The sequence below is a fragment of the Cyrtonyx montezumae genome, unplaced genomic scaffold, assembly GCF_038088225.1.
Source record: "Cyrtonyx montezumae isolate F1298 unplaced genomic scaffold, pur_monq_1.0 scaffold_3, whole genome shotgun sequence".
NCBI lineage: Eukaryota > Metazoa > Chordata > Aves > Galliformes > Odontophoridae > Cyrtonyx > Cyrtonyx montezumae.
Genome location: NW_027072034.1, coordinates 158,360,281 through 158,378,639, shown reverse-complemented (window position 1 = coordinate 158,378,639; position 18,359 = coordinate 158,360,281). Strand labels below are relative to the sequence as shown.

Sequence of the window (18,359 nt, the reverse complement as noted above, 5' to 3'; positions counted from 1 at the left end):
TCATCCCTTCCAGTCCCACATCAGAATTTACTCTCCATCCTTCAGAGAGCAGCACAGGTTCATTACCACACAGATAAGCAGAGAAGCAGTGCAATACACAAATCCTGCTATGAAAATGAACAGATGCTTACATTCTCCTCCCATCAAATTATCTGTTAAAAATTAGTCTCCCAGCAGGCCTGCTTGCAGAAACAACTAATGTCAGGGTATTTTCGTAACACAAATGAACCAGCTCGTGACCTACTGGCTCCTGCTGAACTGCAATTAATGCAACTCAAGGAAATATCCTTTAAATTGACTCAAGAACTTTCCAAAGTACCAATGTCCTTGTTCTGAGAGCTGTGTGCGTGAGCTTACCTTCTGTGCAAAACAGCTTTAGATACTGATATCAGCATCACTATCCATGCAAGAGTACATGCATCACTATGCATGCCTGGCCTGAGCAGCGTGTTCTCAGCTGGCTTGCTCTCACACTTGGGTATAATCAAGGCCTTTCAGCACGGTGGAACATCATGTTACAATAAGCCAAGTCACTCAATGACCAAGCAAGGATTCTATGCGAGCAGCAGAATGACAAAAAGAAGGAAAAAAAAAACCCACAGAACTTTAAACACACAAAACACAAGTAATAGCTCTTTCATTTATACAAACAGGGTTGCAAGAAAACACATGAAGGTCTTGTTTAGGCATCTGTTTACAGTCAAAAACAGATCATCCAGTCTACTTGGTTCAGCTTACAAATGCAAATAGGTAAAGTCCAGGAGCTATACCCTCAAACAAAACAACCTAGCAACAAAAGGGCATTAATACTGTGCCACTTCTAACAAAATGAACAATTTACTCACAAAGCCAGTGCTACTCATAGTGATGAAATGTGAATGGTAAAAACTGCAGCTTAAGTTTTAACGAGGAAATTGTTGGTTTGTTACACATCATCTGCTCAGCTTTGCTTTCAGTAACACTGATGAAATATAACAGACAATCTGTCACCAGTTCTGAGATACCCACCCTCAGGACAACGTCCTTGGTGGGCCGAATTCAACTAACCCCATGAACAATTGCAGGATGTTGAATAAGGTCATTTTCAAATGCATTGTTAAGTTCATGCTGTCCTCTGATTAGCATTAACAATGGCCAGTAAAGAAATCCAGCTAAAGCAAAGATTCTTCAGTGGATGCAAATTATTTGGCTTAAAACAGACCAACAGGCTGAAGACACTTAAACTTGTAATTTATGAGTTAACTGAAGATGTGAAACACGTCCCAGTTTTGAAGCCCTCATGAGGGCATAGCAGGGCTACAAATAAGTGGGCTTTTTATTATTGTTTTTGAAAAGATGGTGATAAACTTCAAATTTCAAATTGATCTAAGCAGTTCAGGAACGCCACAAGCTCTCAGATGTTTCCAGGAAAGTGAAGGAAAATATATCTCATATATGTGTCTGTGTGTGTATATGAGTGTGTGTGTAACAGAAATATTATTAGCACTGTGGAAATGGCCACATCTTTGAAACTAAATGACATATTAGGAAAGATGTAGCTTGTGAAATTTGTATTTATATCACTTGTCAGCTATTCTCAGAACATAATTTGATTACCCAGCTGCACAAATTGCATCAATTACCACAAAGTGCAGCACACAGATAGTCGGTGCTGTATGACACTTTCAGGAGCAAGTCATCTTCAATTTTGCAGTAATCTGCATGGGATGTCAGAGGAAAAGACAGAAGTGAAAAACAAGAATACAAAGTCAACGCAATTTCTTAATCCTGGTATGAGTGAAATCCCTTGGTCTCTCAGCACTTACAAGTCCTGGAAAATTGGACTAAGTCCCACTAAACATACTGAGTTCTTTCAGGTCTGAAAGCTCAATGTATCCACATGCTATATCCATCCAGTCAGTGTTTGTCCCGTAAGTTTAACTGTCTTCAGATCCTGGTGGCAGAAATGTACTCATTCATAGCAGCAAGACCCACAAAAACTTACCAGGATTTTCAAACATGTAATTACCCAGACAGATTAACTAAGGATGTGTCTACGATACTAATGAAAGTGCTTCCCCTGTGTTACCACACTGGGTAACTGATATTTCTTTAGGGATTCCTCTATTTGCACAGCTTGAGGAGTGTTAATGTAATGGAAGCCTTTCACAGACTAGCTGAAACAGGAGACTACTCCCAAGGCAATGTTGATTCATGTGTGAAACTACTTTGACCTTGCTGACAAGAGAATAAACTTTCCTCCCACCTTCTAGCCCTACCTTCCTCTGTTTCTGCCATTCTCCCCACACAATCAGGGGGATTGCAAGGTACTAAGGATTCTAGCTTGCTGTTGTGTTCCAGGTGACTTTTTTTTGTCAATAAAACCTGGAAGTACATAAATCAGCATTTTAATACCAACATTCCTCACATTTAAAAAGTACTGTAACACAGTAGTACAAAAAGGTGTTATCTCCCCCAAGACACGGGCACGGTGACCCACAAATGCCTCTGGATACAGCCTTAAAGGTAACTCACAAGGGAGTTAATGGTGCAACACATTCCTAATGAAGTCCAAATAAAATGGAGCTGTACTCCAGATAAGGGGATTCCCTTATCTTAGGCCAGTATGCCCCTTGCAAGCTAGATGCAGTGATTTTCAAGAGAACACAAATGCCTCAAATCAACGATTCATGATGCTTCAAGGTATAAAAGCAGTTCTTAGCTCCACAGGCTGCAGCCTTTGCAACTGAAGGCTTTACGATGCTTTGGAAGTCCATGTATAATCTGAAGACTGGCACGTGCAAGCTCCAGGGCTGCCAAAGTTTTGCAGCCTTCAGAATACCGTGCATAACGCATTCATTTAAGTACTCCTTTCTCTATGAGACTGGCTTCAATATCCAAAAGGGATCTCCGCACACTGAAACATCTGGTGTTAGGAATAACTGAAGTTTGGCTGGTTTTCCTGCACTTTTTGCACGGTGGAAGCAAGAACTATGGGCACTTAGCAATGGAACTGAATAACTTAAGACTCAGAGCTATATACTATAAAGATTTTCTCCTTTAAAATTTCAGTTAAAGGACAAATAAACAAGAGTAGGAGGACAGAGCCCTTAAGCACACAAGCTAGTAAAAACAAAAAGTTAACATTAAGAGTGGAAAACATTTTCTAATTTTTTTTTAATAAGATCATAGAATCATAGGGGTTGGAAGGGACCTCAAGAGATCATCGAGTCCAACCCCCCCTGCCAAAGCAGGTTCCCTGCATCAGGTGGTACCAGGAAGATACTCTGCACCAGGATATTTTTGTCTTAAGATACCTATGTATCACTGAAGACCCTAGTCAAACATAACTGAAATTCTCTAACATTTTGAGAATAAATACTGGCTAGAACAGTTTTAAACCATTATAGTAGTATGCAAGAGGGGAAACAAAACAAGTAGCATGCAGCATTCAGGACCTGCCCAGAATGCCTTACATTGTGTTCACTTCAGTACATGCCACCTTTGTCCCTTCTCCTGTAGGCATTTACAGTACTTAAGAAGTTGGCACAGTGGTACACCTGCAGGATCCAAGTTTCTGCTGCAGGCTTTTGGGGACAGCTGCTTTCTCCCTATGAGCTTTTGTGGTACCAGGATTCTCTTACGACTTGAGCATCTTTTAACAACTAAAACTATTCAGACACGGCAGACTCAGTATATTAGATCTCAATTCCATAACACATTACTGTATTCAAAACAAAACAAAATAAACTCCTCAGATTACTCAAAGCATCTTCCAAATTACATCACCACCTGCAGGAAGGAGGCAATATTTGGGACATTTTCAGTTCTTACTCTTAAAAACAGCACAGAGTAAAAGCTTTACACAGATACGGTTGTATATTTGAGCATCACGCCACCTTTCAGAAACAATCATGAAAGTGTCACAAACAAATATATACAATGCTTCTGTTGCAATGACAGTGGAAGTTTTGGGTAAACACAGCCACATCAAAAAATGTAAAGCCATCTAACCATACAATGTAAAAAAAAATTAACTGGAAATACAGTATCAGGTGAAATTCAGGTTGGCTGTCAGTACCACGAGATCTTTCCACATTTGTCAGCCTCTACTTTATGTAGCCTGGAAAAGTATTTAATGTTAGCAGCAAATTGTCACCTCACCATATGCCAAATTTCTAGATCATTTTGAACCTACTAACGGTAGACACTTGCTGACCTACACTTTCCTTTATCGTCAGAAAGAATTTATTCTCTTAACTGATTAACCCATGAAAAGACCTTGTCTGCTGCTGAAGAATCTCTGACAAGAAACACTTAAAAGTTTGAGAAATAGTGTCACCTAAACCTAACCCACTTACACAACTTCCATGTCCTTTACAGAGCTGATGTGTGAGCATATAGCCACAGTGAGGATGAATCAACACAAATACACAAGATAAGTTAACACTTTGCATAGTAAGATACTGTTTCCAAGAAGATCTTGCATCTCTTCTAATGTCTATAGGAGGTACAGGGCAAAGGAATAGTAGGGACATACAAAATATCATGCTTCCCACTTCTCAATTATTGAATCTTCAAAGCCATCAACATCTCTCAGCATTTTGACTCTGTAAGTCCACAGAACTATCAATATATTGCAAGTGAAGTCTTTCCTACAGCTGCCTATTCACCTAATCTATCCTTCTGTACTTCCATTTCACTATATTGTCCTATGAGAACATTACTGCTTGGAAACTACAAGTATTAGACAGCAAAACGTTCACATTAAGTTAATCGATTAATTGATGCTGGCCTAATATCAAAACGCTCAAGAAGTAACGTGGTTTGACATTTTAAAACTATTCTCAAATCCTGAAAAAGTCCACTAAACTACTACTGCTAATACACCCTAGAGACGACAGCATTTGTTATAACATTCCACTTGGTTCAGGGTACAAATTCCTAAACTCTTAGGCTTCACATGCTTCGGCCATGCCTGGCACCAACTGATTTGGAGAGCTGTTGCACACTCAGGCATTGCACAGGGGAGACAGAAGTTGTGGGTCTGTTTGAGAGGTCACAGTGCAGTCAGTTTCTTTGGAAGGACACAATTGTGGATGAGGATGATTTTGCGAGGACTGAAGGAACCTTCCTGCCTCCATACAATGAAAGAATGGTTGGGAAGTTCCAGTTTAGGTCTGACTATCAACTGCTGAGTTACATATTCCAAAGAGACTCAACACAATCAGCTACTTCAATACTGCAAGCATTTCTTCCTGAGATAAGAAGGCTATGGAAAATTAGCATTGGAAGTTGAACTGTTAAGAATACAAATGCAACTTAAGGTGACAAAGAGACCTTTCTCCAACTTGCTGGCAAACTGAGAAAAACAGAAGCAACGCGATTTACTTTAAAGGTCACCACAAATTCTTTGTATCACAGTGCCAAACAGATGAAGATAATCTGGCATTGCATCAGAAGTTATCAGTACCTTTACTCAAAGAGTTGCTCTGTTATACCCTTAAGATATGCAACTTTTACCATCTTCTTGTATCCAAGCTTAAATATTCAGCGGCAAATTTAACCAGCATCACTAATTAAGTGGGATAAAACAGCCAGAAGTGGAACAAGCACAATGTAACACAAAAACAAGACAAAGTTCTATTGGACTCTACTTTGACTATTTCCAAAAATTCCATGTCAACAGACGTTTCCTTTCAGCAAGTTGTTTGTGAATAGTTGATGCTCCTATTAGAGAAACATCTGGAGTCTTTGTTTTTTAATTTACTTCTCCATTTGAGACTGACCTTTCCATTTCTAAATCAGGTTTTATCCAGAACTCACATAGAAAAAAAACCAAAAAAACACTACACTGCTGGCAAGTGCTACCAGCAAGTTCAGTGTACTTCCCCAAGTCACCAAAATCCTGGACTATGCCTCAAGTAGGTTGTCTTCTGACATCCACTTGAGATCTATCCAAACATAAAACCCTTCTGGAACTCCATTTCTAAATATTTCTCCACTTTATTAAGTACGTATCTTTTTCAAAGTCCCCCATGCATTCAACTCAACCTTCATTTTCTCTTAATTCCCCGATCTTGCTTCTTTTCAGCCTACAACCCCTCCAACTTGCACTTGAATTTCTTGACCTGCCATTGGAATCTAATTATCTTTCCTCCAAAATCTCTCCTCCACAGCTGTTCTTTTTCTATATCCCTTTATTCCCACCCCAGAATTACCCTGCTAGCGTCAGGCACGAGGAACTCAGAGAAAACATACACTGTTTCTGGCACTGTTTCACACCTTGCATCCCAGCCAGGCCTCCCAAGCTCTACAGAAGCTCAACTGGATAAGAAATAATCCAAGAAAAAAAGAAAAAAAAAAAACAGAAAATGAACCCCTTACAGAAACACCAGAATTACCCATACTGATTTGTACAGGAAGAAATAGTCACTCTGTCAGGAAGGCACTATTACAATGCATCCCAAGCTAGACAAAAACACAAACACTAGGTAGCTACAAGACGAGAAAAAAGTGGAAGAAGCAGCAGTTAACATCACTGTTTTCAATATTTCTGGTTCTTTATTTTCTGATTCAAAGGAAGATGATCTAGCTTCATCTTCAGCATGTAAGTTGATAAGAGTTAAGTCCCAATTTCCTCATAATTTATGTCACACAGATCCCATTTAATTTTGGGTGAACAGTGAGAACTTTTTTTTTCCCTTGACTCTACAGGCCTGAAAGACCAAACCTAGTTACAATATAATATTGCTGAACATGTGGAGAATGCATGAGAAGTACAGAGCTCTGTGCAGCAATGAAAGGATTAAGGGTAAAAAATAAAAAATAAAAAAAATCTCACAAACATACAAAACATGAGGGCAACTTTTAGCCTTCATGCAGCATTATTAAGATAGATACTTTAATACCACAATCAGTTTCGTTATTGCACATTTTTCGAAGAGCATTAAAAGCCCTGTACATGACACACAGATATGAGGGCTAGGGACAGAGCCTTACTATGAGATCTTCAGCCAAGGTTATCTGCTGCACTTGATTACAACCTCTTAACACCTTGGCCAGGAAAAAAAATGGCAATATTCAAGTGTTCTTAAGTTCATAAATTAAGCTAGTGACAAGAATCTGGAAAAAATCATATGAGAAAAAAATATGTTTATGCCTTTTGCAAATGCTTGGGAAAACCAATTCCTAAAGTTAGGTATCAAAAAGTGGAAGAATCTCATTCTATTCAATCCTTTCAGCCAGCACTGCATTCATTTGTTTAATTTATGCTCTGACAAACAAGTAGTGGACTCTGAACACAATAACCACAAGAAATTTTTACTGTATACTGTGAAATGTCATGTGAATTACATGAGTCAAAGACTGGAACTCTTTTTTGTTACTTCCTATAACCCAATCTACATTTGTTTCAGAGGTTTCATACATCAAATAGCAAGTAAAACAGGCCAAGGAAAATGGCTAGAACGCCATGAAAACCCCTGGGATTACACAGCCTCTGGCAGTTACTCTCTGTTCTCAATATTTCCACCTCCTAGTTATCCATTTCTACTCACATTTTTGACAGAAGCTAAAAAAAAATTTCTGAACCTCAACACCAGCATAAGGTCTGAAATGTTTATTTGTCAGCCTGGTTCAATCTATCACATTATTTAACTTATGTTCTACTCAACTGAACTGATTTTTGGCTGATCAGTCAACTCTCGGGAAATAAACCCTCCCCCCAGTAACTATTAACACTTCAACTTTGTATCTATTTCACATTTTCCCTGTCTTATTTCAGAAGTCCTCTGAATTTGAAAGTTTGATTTTTTTTGTTTGTTTGTTTGCAATTTTGGCACACTACACGTATATACAAGCACTTTAGAAGTATGGCATTTTTCTGTACAGTAGTTCATATATTAACAGTATGAATGGACAACTTGCCTCTTTCTCGGTATCTCTGGATATACAAGTCCACTGGTTCTCCTTCACGCTGTATGCCCAAAAGTCAGCCAGGTCTTGAGTTCCATCCCAGCCACCAAACAAATAAACAGTTTCTAATAAAAAAAAAAAAGTAGAACACATTAAATATCTTTTTAAAAAAAATAAACAAAAGAATGCCTTTAAACAGATAAATGCCTATGAAACACTTGGGATAATCAGACCATAAGTCAAGCCTACGCAGGTCCCTCTGGATGGCATCCCTTCCTTCTGTTGCATTAGCTGTACTGCTCAGCTTGGTGTCATCTTAAAACTTGCTGAGGGTGCACCTAGTCTGGGTCACTGATGGAGATGTTAAAGAACACTAGTCCCAAGACTGACCCCCATTAGATACCACCCGTGACCAGCCTCCACCTGGCACTACAACCATCCAATCTATTCTTGATCCTCTGAACAGTCCAGCCTTCAAGTCCCTCTCTCTTCAGTTTAGAGATGGATGCAGGACTATGTCAAAGGCCTTGCACAAGTTCAGGCAGACATCATCTGTTGTCCTTCCTTTGTCCACCAGTGCCATTAGTCATTATAAATCTTCATCAGTGAAATCTCAGTTTGTTGTTCCCTGCTCAATGCAAATCCTATAGTCTACAAAGATTTCTGAGACAAAAGCCAAAAACCTCTTCTATTCAGTTGATCCCTTATAAAGGAAAACTTGCTTCAGTTATGAAATCCTCTTCAAGGGAAATGGCTTGCATAATCTAATTTATCTGATGTCACAAAAGCATGTCAGTAGAGCAGTAACAGCTTAAGTCAGCATTCCAGGCTCATCCTTAAAGCATGTTACCTTAAGTTTGCTACCACTTCAAGCACAAGAAGTTCAAAAACTTATCAGACCTGCTGATGAAACAAATAAAGCCGCCAACATGGGAAGAATAGAAGGAAGAAGTCTCTGTTATGACACTGAAAGATGATGAAGCCTCTTCCATTATAGTAACATCACTATCTGGTCTTGAATTCTAAAAATACTTCATTTTCAGACTGCATTAACACATCAGAAAACCAACTCCAAGAAGAACAAGCCACTGAAGAATCACAGAGTTTTAAAAATTTCTTTAAAACCCACGAGCCAGTTCTATTATGAAGGTAACGGCCAATTTTTAATCCAACACCAATTAAAGAGCAGAGCAAGAAGTGTGATTATAAAACAAGAATAGTCCCTGACCCTTACCTACCATCAGGATAGTGGTCATCACCATGGAAAGGTTACCCTGGTTCATTAACTTTAATTACCCTTCCTCCTGGACTCAGGGCTCCCAGTGTTCCCTGCTAAGAGCAGGTCCCTTTGTGCGCATAAATTCTCACAGCTCACAAAACCCACATTACCACAACAGCTTCATTGATAGCTGAGAAAAATAAAAGATTTGGCACTGGCTAAATATCCTACTGGGGGCTTGCCAAAACGTCATGCCTGCCTGTAAAGGCTTTGTTGTCTCAGATGAAATTTAATAGCAAATCTGAATGAATTCGATGAAAACTCAGATTTTAAAAATTACTCAAATCAAGCTCACAGAACTAAGTGGTGTATAAGTATCAAGAAGGGGTTCACAGTGTGAACTGTGAGCATCCCCAGATTCCATAAGCAACTGCAATAATGTGAGCATACACAGACTGTATACCGAATTTCTTCTTTATCTTGATAGAAAACTGTAGTCCAGATGAAAGAAAGACTCCATCACTACCTAGACCCAGAATGACTCTCATTTTTAATCTTATTACAGAAGTAACAACAGCATTAAATTCATCTTCTACTGGTAATCTCAGGAAAATCATTTTTAACAGTTCCGAAGCTCACAGCTGTTCTCCCAAATTAGAAGGAAAAATCAGTTGAGGGGGGAAGCATTTGTGGTTGGGGTTTTGTTTGCTTCTTTTGGTGTTTTTTTTTTTTTTTTTCAAAACGTAAGTTGAACTTCATTCTTTCACAACTGGAAATCACACCTTCCAACCTATTTTTCAATTCAGATTTCACAAGAAGGGATACTTTTTCAAGGAAAGCATCCGCTAAGATAGACTCAGAGTACAGTTTCAGCATTCCCTGGTATTGCCACAGCATCTAAACAACGCATCAGTATATGCCCTAAGATGCCCTAAGAGGAGGTCAGGCACAGGGAACAGACTAAAAGCTTTCAGGCAGCTGGAGTGTGAAGCTTGAGGGGAAAACAGCAGTCTCACATTGGTATAATTATTTCTACTTTAATAGTGCTAGGGAAGTCAACATGCAAGCAGGACATGGTTCTCTGGCAGAGGAAGGATTCTTCTTTCTTCGCATCATAGCTGTATGTCACACAGGAATATCAATATTGCTTTATTAGAGCAGAATTCTGTTCTGCATTGGGGACAGACTGGAAGAATTTTTCAAATCTACCTGCAAGGCAACGAGGAAAACATAAAAGCAGTTACGTCTACCCTACCAGCTACGTTCTGGACATCAAATTCCTCCTCTAGCATCTTATCCTTATCTCCTTCACATTTACTGTTGAACAAAAATTCAATACTTTTTAATTAAATATGTTCTACAAAGATTTCTAAACTGCTTGTTCATTCAAAAGTGATCTTGTAACATCTCAATTCTTCTCTTATTTGCTCTCCAAAAGACTCAAAGGTGACAGCACACTCATCAACGAGCTATCAGAAAACATACACTGAAAAAGCTAACATATGTCCTGACAACCCCTCTGCAAGCCCCATTTCTCAGAAGAGTACATACAGCAGCCTTCTCCAGACCCTGTTACATCCCCAAAACCCTGTGGGAGCTTCAATCTAGGCTTAGACGTGCTCACAAAGTCAGCTTTTCTAACTTATCTCAACTCTGTCTCTTCACTGCATGGTAAAATCTTGGATGGGATTTGGACACAAGTTTTCCTAACAGGATGTAAACATGGCAAATTGCTACGGGCAGGCTGATGAAGAAAGTCTGGCCTACTGTATAATCTCTGTTTTATCAGGGCAATGAACACACTCCAACTCTGGTGATTTATTTATCTAATAAATGAAATAATTTTGGATGCAAGACTTCTAGAATCTGCCACTGTCCTCTTTCTAACCCTCACAGTAGAGCATATTTCAGCAACAAAGCAGGTTATGCACAGATGTGCTTTGAATAACTGTAAGGATGGATTCTTCATAATATCTGGACCTTCTCTTACTGTTTTTGTGCTTTTTTTTTCCTCTGTGTAGCTAACTGCAACTGCCCTTACTGCAATTCATGCCCATCTCTCCTCGTCCTATCCCCCAAAATGAATGTCTATTTTCTCCACACCTCTTGCAGAAACCATATTTTTCTTCAGTTGTCTGCAAGCTGCATCGGGTTCTTGTAAAGAAGCACGCTAAGCACAAGTATACAGCCAGATGTTGAATTTTCCTGAACACCACTCAGTTTCTGAATGACTATTCAGTGCAGATGGCAGCTGGCTACAATTTTTTCAGGCTCTAGCTAGTCTGGGTAGGCATACAATGCACACAAAGTTGTCTTCTCAAATGTGAAAGCGCCATGAAGTTGAGTAACCTCCAGGATGCAGCAGCTGTTTGTATTTCAGAGCTCAGAAGCCATATGTGTTTTGTTTCAGAGATCTCTTCATCTTGTACACAAGTCCTGTCCTTAAATAAAATATCTTACAGATAGCAATGTTTTCCCCAGGCAAAACAGCATCCTTCCCCATGTCTGCTGCTCTCACCTCATCTTTTTCATAGCTTCACGTTTCCTTTGAGATGCTTCATCATATCTATGTATACTATGGTGCATTGTGCCCATTGTTTTGAATCACCCACTGTTCCAAACCTACAGATCTCTTTCCACTTATCTAACAGAATGAAATAATTCCTTCCCACAAAAGGAAATGCAAAATAACAAACACCCAAAATAACAAATTAATTTCACTTCAGAGACTGAACAGAGGTAGCACAAACATTGATAAAGATCGTTGCACTAATATTTTCCTTTATAATACAGTCCAGTTGCCACAGTTAGGAGAAACAAAGCTAACACAGGCCAGACAGAAAACATAAGGAAGCGTTATCTAAATGGAATAACCATGAACCCTGAAAAAAATTAGGATATATTACCAAGCAGTCTTTTAAATAAAATAACAGTGGTTCATTTTCTTTTCAAATCCTAAAAAACATCTTTCTGTTACCAAAGTAAGTTATACAGCTTTAATGATTACGCTATAATTCGCATCAAACTGTACCTGCTCTGTAAGAGCAAAGACAAGGAATCAGAAGCCAGACACAGGACACCTCTCAAAATGTAGATTAAAAACTTCAAACATGAATGTGGCACTGTGCTTAGCTGCTCTCACTTTCTTCCAGCACTGTTGTTTCAAAACGTGTCGTAACTGAACTACAGAAAGTCCTGAGGGGTCATAATCAAAGCTATGTTAATCGAGGAACCAGTGCTAAACAGATGCCTACATGCTCTCTTCCAAAACTGCACTGGGACAATCATTCTATCAGCACTTAATGCAACTGGGAGACAATATTACATACAAGCCCCCACTCAGTGCTTGAATATTTCATCAGGATCTATATAAATTGTAGAAGGTTTTCACGAGTGATGTTCAGCTCACTTAACAAAGAATACCTGTGTACCTTTGGGGTTGCAGCAGTTTCCAACTCTAACGAGGAACGCCTCATAGTAAATGTTTCTTTATATGCATTCCCACAACAGCTTCCTAATTCTGCCACCCAGAATCACTCCAGTCAGAGCACTAATACAAATAGAAGTCTGGAAAAAACTGTGAGAATCTATGATTACCAAATTTTTAACGTGGAAGATAAGCTCTACACCCCAAAATGCCCGTGCCTTCATTTCAATATGCTATAAAGTTTTTCAAAGCACAGAGAACACTGCCAAGACATCTGCAGCGAGCATTAAATGCATGAGCATCAGACAGAAGTGAACTACACCACTACGAGTTACTGAATGCCAATAGAGATGCCATAATTGCTCTTTTAGTTACCTTCAGCCTATTCTAATTGGAAGATAAAACATGCTAAATGACAGTTTGGAACAAGTTAAACTAAAATCTACCTAAAACTGAGAGCATAAACAAGAGACTCAGCAGTCTGAATCACTATCAGGAACTCCAGATCCAGCTCAACTGCTTACCAGCCCATATCTTCTATCCTGACATTAACACATGCATCTGTGTTACACAAAACTTAGTATAAACAAACATTTAGTATTATAATCAGCAGCAATTGGTTAACATTTCCTTGAGGTGAAGCAAAAAGCAGAACCAGCTGCAAATACATCCACAGCTACAGCAGATCTGGGCATCAGAGATCACAGTTTGCTTCCAAAATTTACTATTTGTATGTAGTACGAAAGTTCTGATTATTCAAGTAAGACTGACTTTGGTACTCAAGTTTGCTTCCAAAACATTAGAGTTGAGGAAAATATTAATTGTTGATAAGCACTTTACTCATCTAAGGAAGGATGCAAAAAAGTTTATTCTTTAGCCTCCAAAACTCGTTGGGAAAACAGGTCAACAAGTGTGTGGGTAAGGAATGGATGATGTCTGCGAGCGTGCTGCTGCTCCTTTCTCTGTTAATACTCAACTTGCTCATGGCTGGCCAGGGAGACCAATTCCAGTCTGTAAAACACATCCTGACCTAACTGGCCAAACTCCCACAGACTCATTAAATGCTACCTATGTTCAAAAGAAAACTCAAGCAGTCAGCAGCAGCTGGTTTTAAGAATACAAACAGCACCAAGAACTTCCCCTGGCCTGTTCGTAAGCTAAATTACATGGCAAAGCTTTTAATCTGAAAAACATACAAGCTTTTACAAGCTTCAATGGGTCTGGAAGCAAAAGTAAGGGCAACTTCCCAAACTTCCTAAATACTCCACAGAAAAACTTTCTGAAGGAACATATCCTGCCACCACTGGAGAGCTGCAGCTAAAGGGGATTAACATGACACAGGAACCCACTTCTTGCACCTTCAGACTCTTTCTCTGTAGATGCTTTCCAACCAGTTTTAAGCAATTAAGAGAGGGAGGGTGAAAAAAAAAAAAGAAAACCAGTGCTTTATACTGCTTCATTGAAGCAGAGTGATAACCCAAATGAAATGCAGAGATGATATGCTTAATAAGACTTAAGAAAACCAACAGAAGTGGAAGCGAAGACTCATGTTACCGTCTCTAAAAGACTATCACTGCCAGACTGACGTGCTTGGCATTTCTTCAGCGTGTTTGTGAAACAGAAACTGCTACTTACTCACTAAGACCACTAGGGAGCGTTCACAGCTTCTTTTGTAGGCAGACACCAGCAACCCTCCAGCAGCATTTTATTCTAATGAATCTCTTGAACCAAAAAAAGTTTGCTTTCATATACAAAATAACTCGAGTGCTTCCTCTAGAGAAAAAAGTACATTCTGAGTAAAAGCCAAAGACTGCAGCAATTGCTTCATTTTTGCTTGCTCACTATGACTTAGCAAATTGTTCTTGAAGGTACTATCCTGTCACATGCTTCAAACCCTCTCCATATGACCACAACAGAGACAGCTATGGCAGTTTTTTGCCAACTCCCTCATTGCCACCCTGTGTTCCTCTTTGCTACTGACAACCCCGATCTTGTTTCTCCTTTCCTAAGAAAAGCTCCGTTACTCATACAAATTATTTGTTTAGCAAAGATGCAGGCAGGGAAGCTTAAGTGAATAGTCACTTTAATCAGGAATGACGCACCACTGAAATTTGATTAAACACAAGCAAGACAAGGCTACAGTAAATTACAGAGTACAGAGTTAATAAAAATTGTTACCTATACCTTCCTTTCTTCTCTTCAAAATAGAGGTCAAACCATTTTTTAAACTGCTATTGAAAGTATTTTCATAAAAAGCATCAAGTAAATTATATTTAAATGGAACTTCCTGCACAAAAATAGCAGAAGTTAGAAGCCACTCTAACCAAAATACAAGGAATATTCCAGCATGTCTGATTTACTGCTCTAGTGCTATCCCAAAGCAGATGATACACAGGCGGGAAGGGAAATAATCATCTCTTAATTTCTCTTCTCTTGTATAAGCATCTGCTCAAAAGGGGGAAGAAAGACAAATTATTTAAACCAATTGTTCTTGGTTTATTAGCAAAGTAGCAAGAAATTAAAGGCCTGAAGGGGTATTAGCAAGGAAAAAGTGGGTAGTGAAAGCAATAGGAATATAGCCCCAGGCAAACAAAGCAGATTATTTAATGCAATTATTAAAAAGTACAATTTTTCTCCAAAAATTAAAATGACAGCATTCTCGAAAGGATGTATTTACAATACTTACATGAAAAATCTCAGTAAAAGTATTTGAATTAGTTAAGAAAACCTGTAACTACTCACCTGTTTGAACATCTATAACCATCTGGTGGCCTCCTCTCATCCCTGGTCGGCTGTCTTCCCCATCACCTTTAAAAAAAATGAAAAGAGGAATGAGAGAATGTCATCTGTTATAAGACCTTAAAGTACTATACAAAAGCAGGGCAACTTAACTCATTTTTAAACTTTAACACTTTCCTCAGTTAGTATTCTTCCATACATTGTAAAATTCAATGTAAAACTGTACAGTTATCTGCTGACTGATCCAATAAATAACTGAAGTAGTTACAGTACTCCACTGCAATTCTAGGAGCCTTCCAAATGATCCTCAGAGTTCCTAAAGCATGCAGGTCCTCACAAATGAGGTCTGAGCTATCTTTGAAGCTTTCCAGTAGTGGGAACACAGAAAATCATCTTCTCTCCCTTCATCTCTCACCCAATGCTGCCTGAAGGCAGACAAGTGAGAACAGACACTCACACGACACAGCTCTGTACCCAAGGGAGGGAAGCAAAGGGCTAATGGTATGGATATAACAGTTAGCTTTGCACCAATTATTTGTTCTCACATAAGGGAATTCCAGCTGTCCAATTAAAGTAGTTTTTCAAGCACTTCAGATTTCTTAAATGTTCAGGACAGGGAAGCAATATTAGAAAGATAACACATTCTACTGGAAGATACATCTGTTTTTATTCATCTGTAACCCTTCCCAAGAGGTTTAGGGATGGGGCTCTATGTTTGGTGATTGGCACTTTGAATACTACAGCTGCTGCATGACAGTAGCTTTTATCCTTTGTAGTCAGTGTTGCTGTTACATGAGCCTCATCATGTGGGGATAGATCCAGAAGTTAAGATTTACTGTGCAAGAGATGAAGATTTCAAAAGATACACATCAAATCTGAAATACTCCATGTTAAGATAAAGCATCTATTTGCCACTATCAGCTGCACATTTCCCTTTAAGATGACTCCATGCATTAAACCCAGTCCTACAGGTAACTTACAGTCTGAGTTTTACTTGTGATATGATTAGTTATCCTTGAAGTGACAGCTAGTGCTCCTTGATGATTCCTTACTCAGCCAGAGACCAAGTTACATTTCATTGATTTGCAGACAAACAGCAAATTTTTCCACAGATACCATTCCCCAGAACAGCTGTCCTACAGAAGGCCTTCTTGCATCAGTGTCCTGTTCCATATCCAGAAAGGAGCATGGAAGAATGAGCAGTATGAGGGCTATAGCTTAAGAAAAATCCTTACCTTTGGTACTTTTAGGGATAATCTGTCCCCAGCGTGGTTTGTATTCTTGTTGACTGATATACTGATTGAATAAGCCATCTGGAAAACAAAAAATACTTGCTGTATAAAAGGTTTATACATCCATTATAGCAAAAGAAGAAAAAAAACCTCCTAAAGCAATCTAGTATACTGGATGCCCATTTATCAGCAAAGCAGGACTATCCTGTGAGAGAACAGTACCTCCCTGATAACCTCTGACAGGTTGTCATGGTGACGGCCTTGCACTGCAAGTGTTTGAGACAAACCAAGCACACCCCAGGAAGTCAGAAAGTACTTTTTGTTGGTCCTTTACAGGTACTCAGGGACACGAGCTAGTGGGCATGGCAGTGATGAGTTGATGGTTAGACTAGATGACTCTACGATGTCTTCATTTTAAATAAATTCTCTACACACATCAGTTAATTTGTTAAATTTGCTAATGAACTGAACGTGGTAGCACTGCAATAAGAAGAGTACTCATTACTAGATCAATAAGGAATTACAAAGTCTGCCTTTCAGGTCATGCCAATTGCATTTAGCTAGGAATAGATTCCCACCCCCTTAGTTAAGCAAAAGAGAAGTTTCCAGTGCACGCAAAATCCAACCATTTTAACACACGTTAATTCAAAACCAGGTCAGGTAGTATCACTGGAGCTTCACCTAAGAAAGAAAAGCAGATTAAAAGCAACAGCATGGGACAACTGAGCACTGGATGAAAAAAAAAATAAAATAGATTACATTCTCTTCAGAGACTTTAGCAAGAAGAAAAACAGAAGAACATTAGGTCACTGGCCAGATATGCCAACTGCAGCACTTCTGCAAGAAGCAGTAACTTGCAGCACTCTAGCCACATTCCATTTGCATTCTTCTCTCCCTCCATACACCTACCAGATGTAGCTGGCTCAACATCAAGATGTCAGTTCTTAATTGTGTTCTTCACGTGTCATGAGTTTACCAGACAAATATTTAATTTTTTGAAGCCCTTCTCCTTCAGTTGTCTGAGGAGAGCTTTAGCAAGCAAGCACTGGGGGAAGTTTGTTTCTACCAGTCTTCAAATGACTTCATTAAGAAAAACTCCCGAACTTCCTGTGTGTATAGCAAACTACTTGACTGCTGGAGGCCAGTCTCATGACCACTGCTTCCCTTAGCACTGACCTGTCTATATCCCACCATCTCAAGACATAAGATATTTGTTACAAGCGTTTGTGCTTCATTTATACAGTACTTGAAAAAGAAATACGAGTTCAGATGGCCAGTTTTACGCCACTAGTGCTATAATAACTAACACGAGCAGACTGAGAATTCCAATGACAGATTTACATGGCTTTGCAATAAAACAGAACATTGCACATAGAGGCTGCTCAGTCAAGAGCAGGATACATCCAGAAATCCTACATCGTGTTCCTAATAGCTTTGCTCCTCACTAGAATCAGACCCAGCAAACTAGCCCAGGAATCACTTTCATGTTCCTCAGCAGAGAAAGGAAAAATGAAATAACTAAGTTCTACATAATACTTTTCAGTTCTTCCAACCCCAGTAATTGTGGCTTTGAGGTAAGAACGTAACAGACTGTGAACGCCTCAATTTATTTATACAAATCCCTTGGTGGGCACAGAGACCAAAAAAGAAGAAAAAAAAAGATCATTCTTTACCACACATGCACCTATTTAGTTACAATACAATAAAATAAGAATCTTTGGTAAGCATGACACAACATTCAGAGGATATTTTAGAGCATTTCCTGGCACCCTGTATCTTGTCATGACTGAAATCCAGGTTTTAATAAAAACCCAAACCAACAAGGACTTCCTGGGAGAAAATAAAT

The 18,359-nt window shown here is 39.0% G+C and overlaps 1 protein-coding gene across 1 annotated transcript in view; it reads right to left on the bottom strand.

Moving 5' to 3' along the window:
• The window catches only part of MKLN1 (muskelin 1), a 102,963-nt gene that overhangs the window by 44,290 nt on the left and 40,314 nt on the right, over window positions 1-18,359 (bottom strand). The window contains exons 7-9 of the mRNA XM_065743779.1: window positions 16,517-16,594; window positions 15,285-15,350; window positions 7,909-8,021 (exon numbers count right to left, since the gene is read on the bottom strand). Coding sequence (XP_065599851.1) covers window positions 7,909-8,021; window positions 15,285-15,350; window positions 16,517-16,594 — 257 coding nt within the window. The remainder of the gene's footprint in view (window positions 1-7,908; window positions 8,022-15,284; window positions 15,351-16,516; window positions 16,595-18,359) is intronic.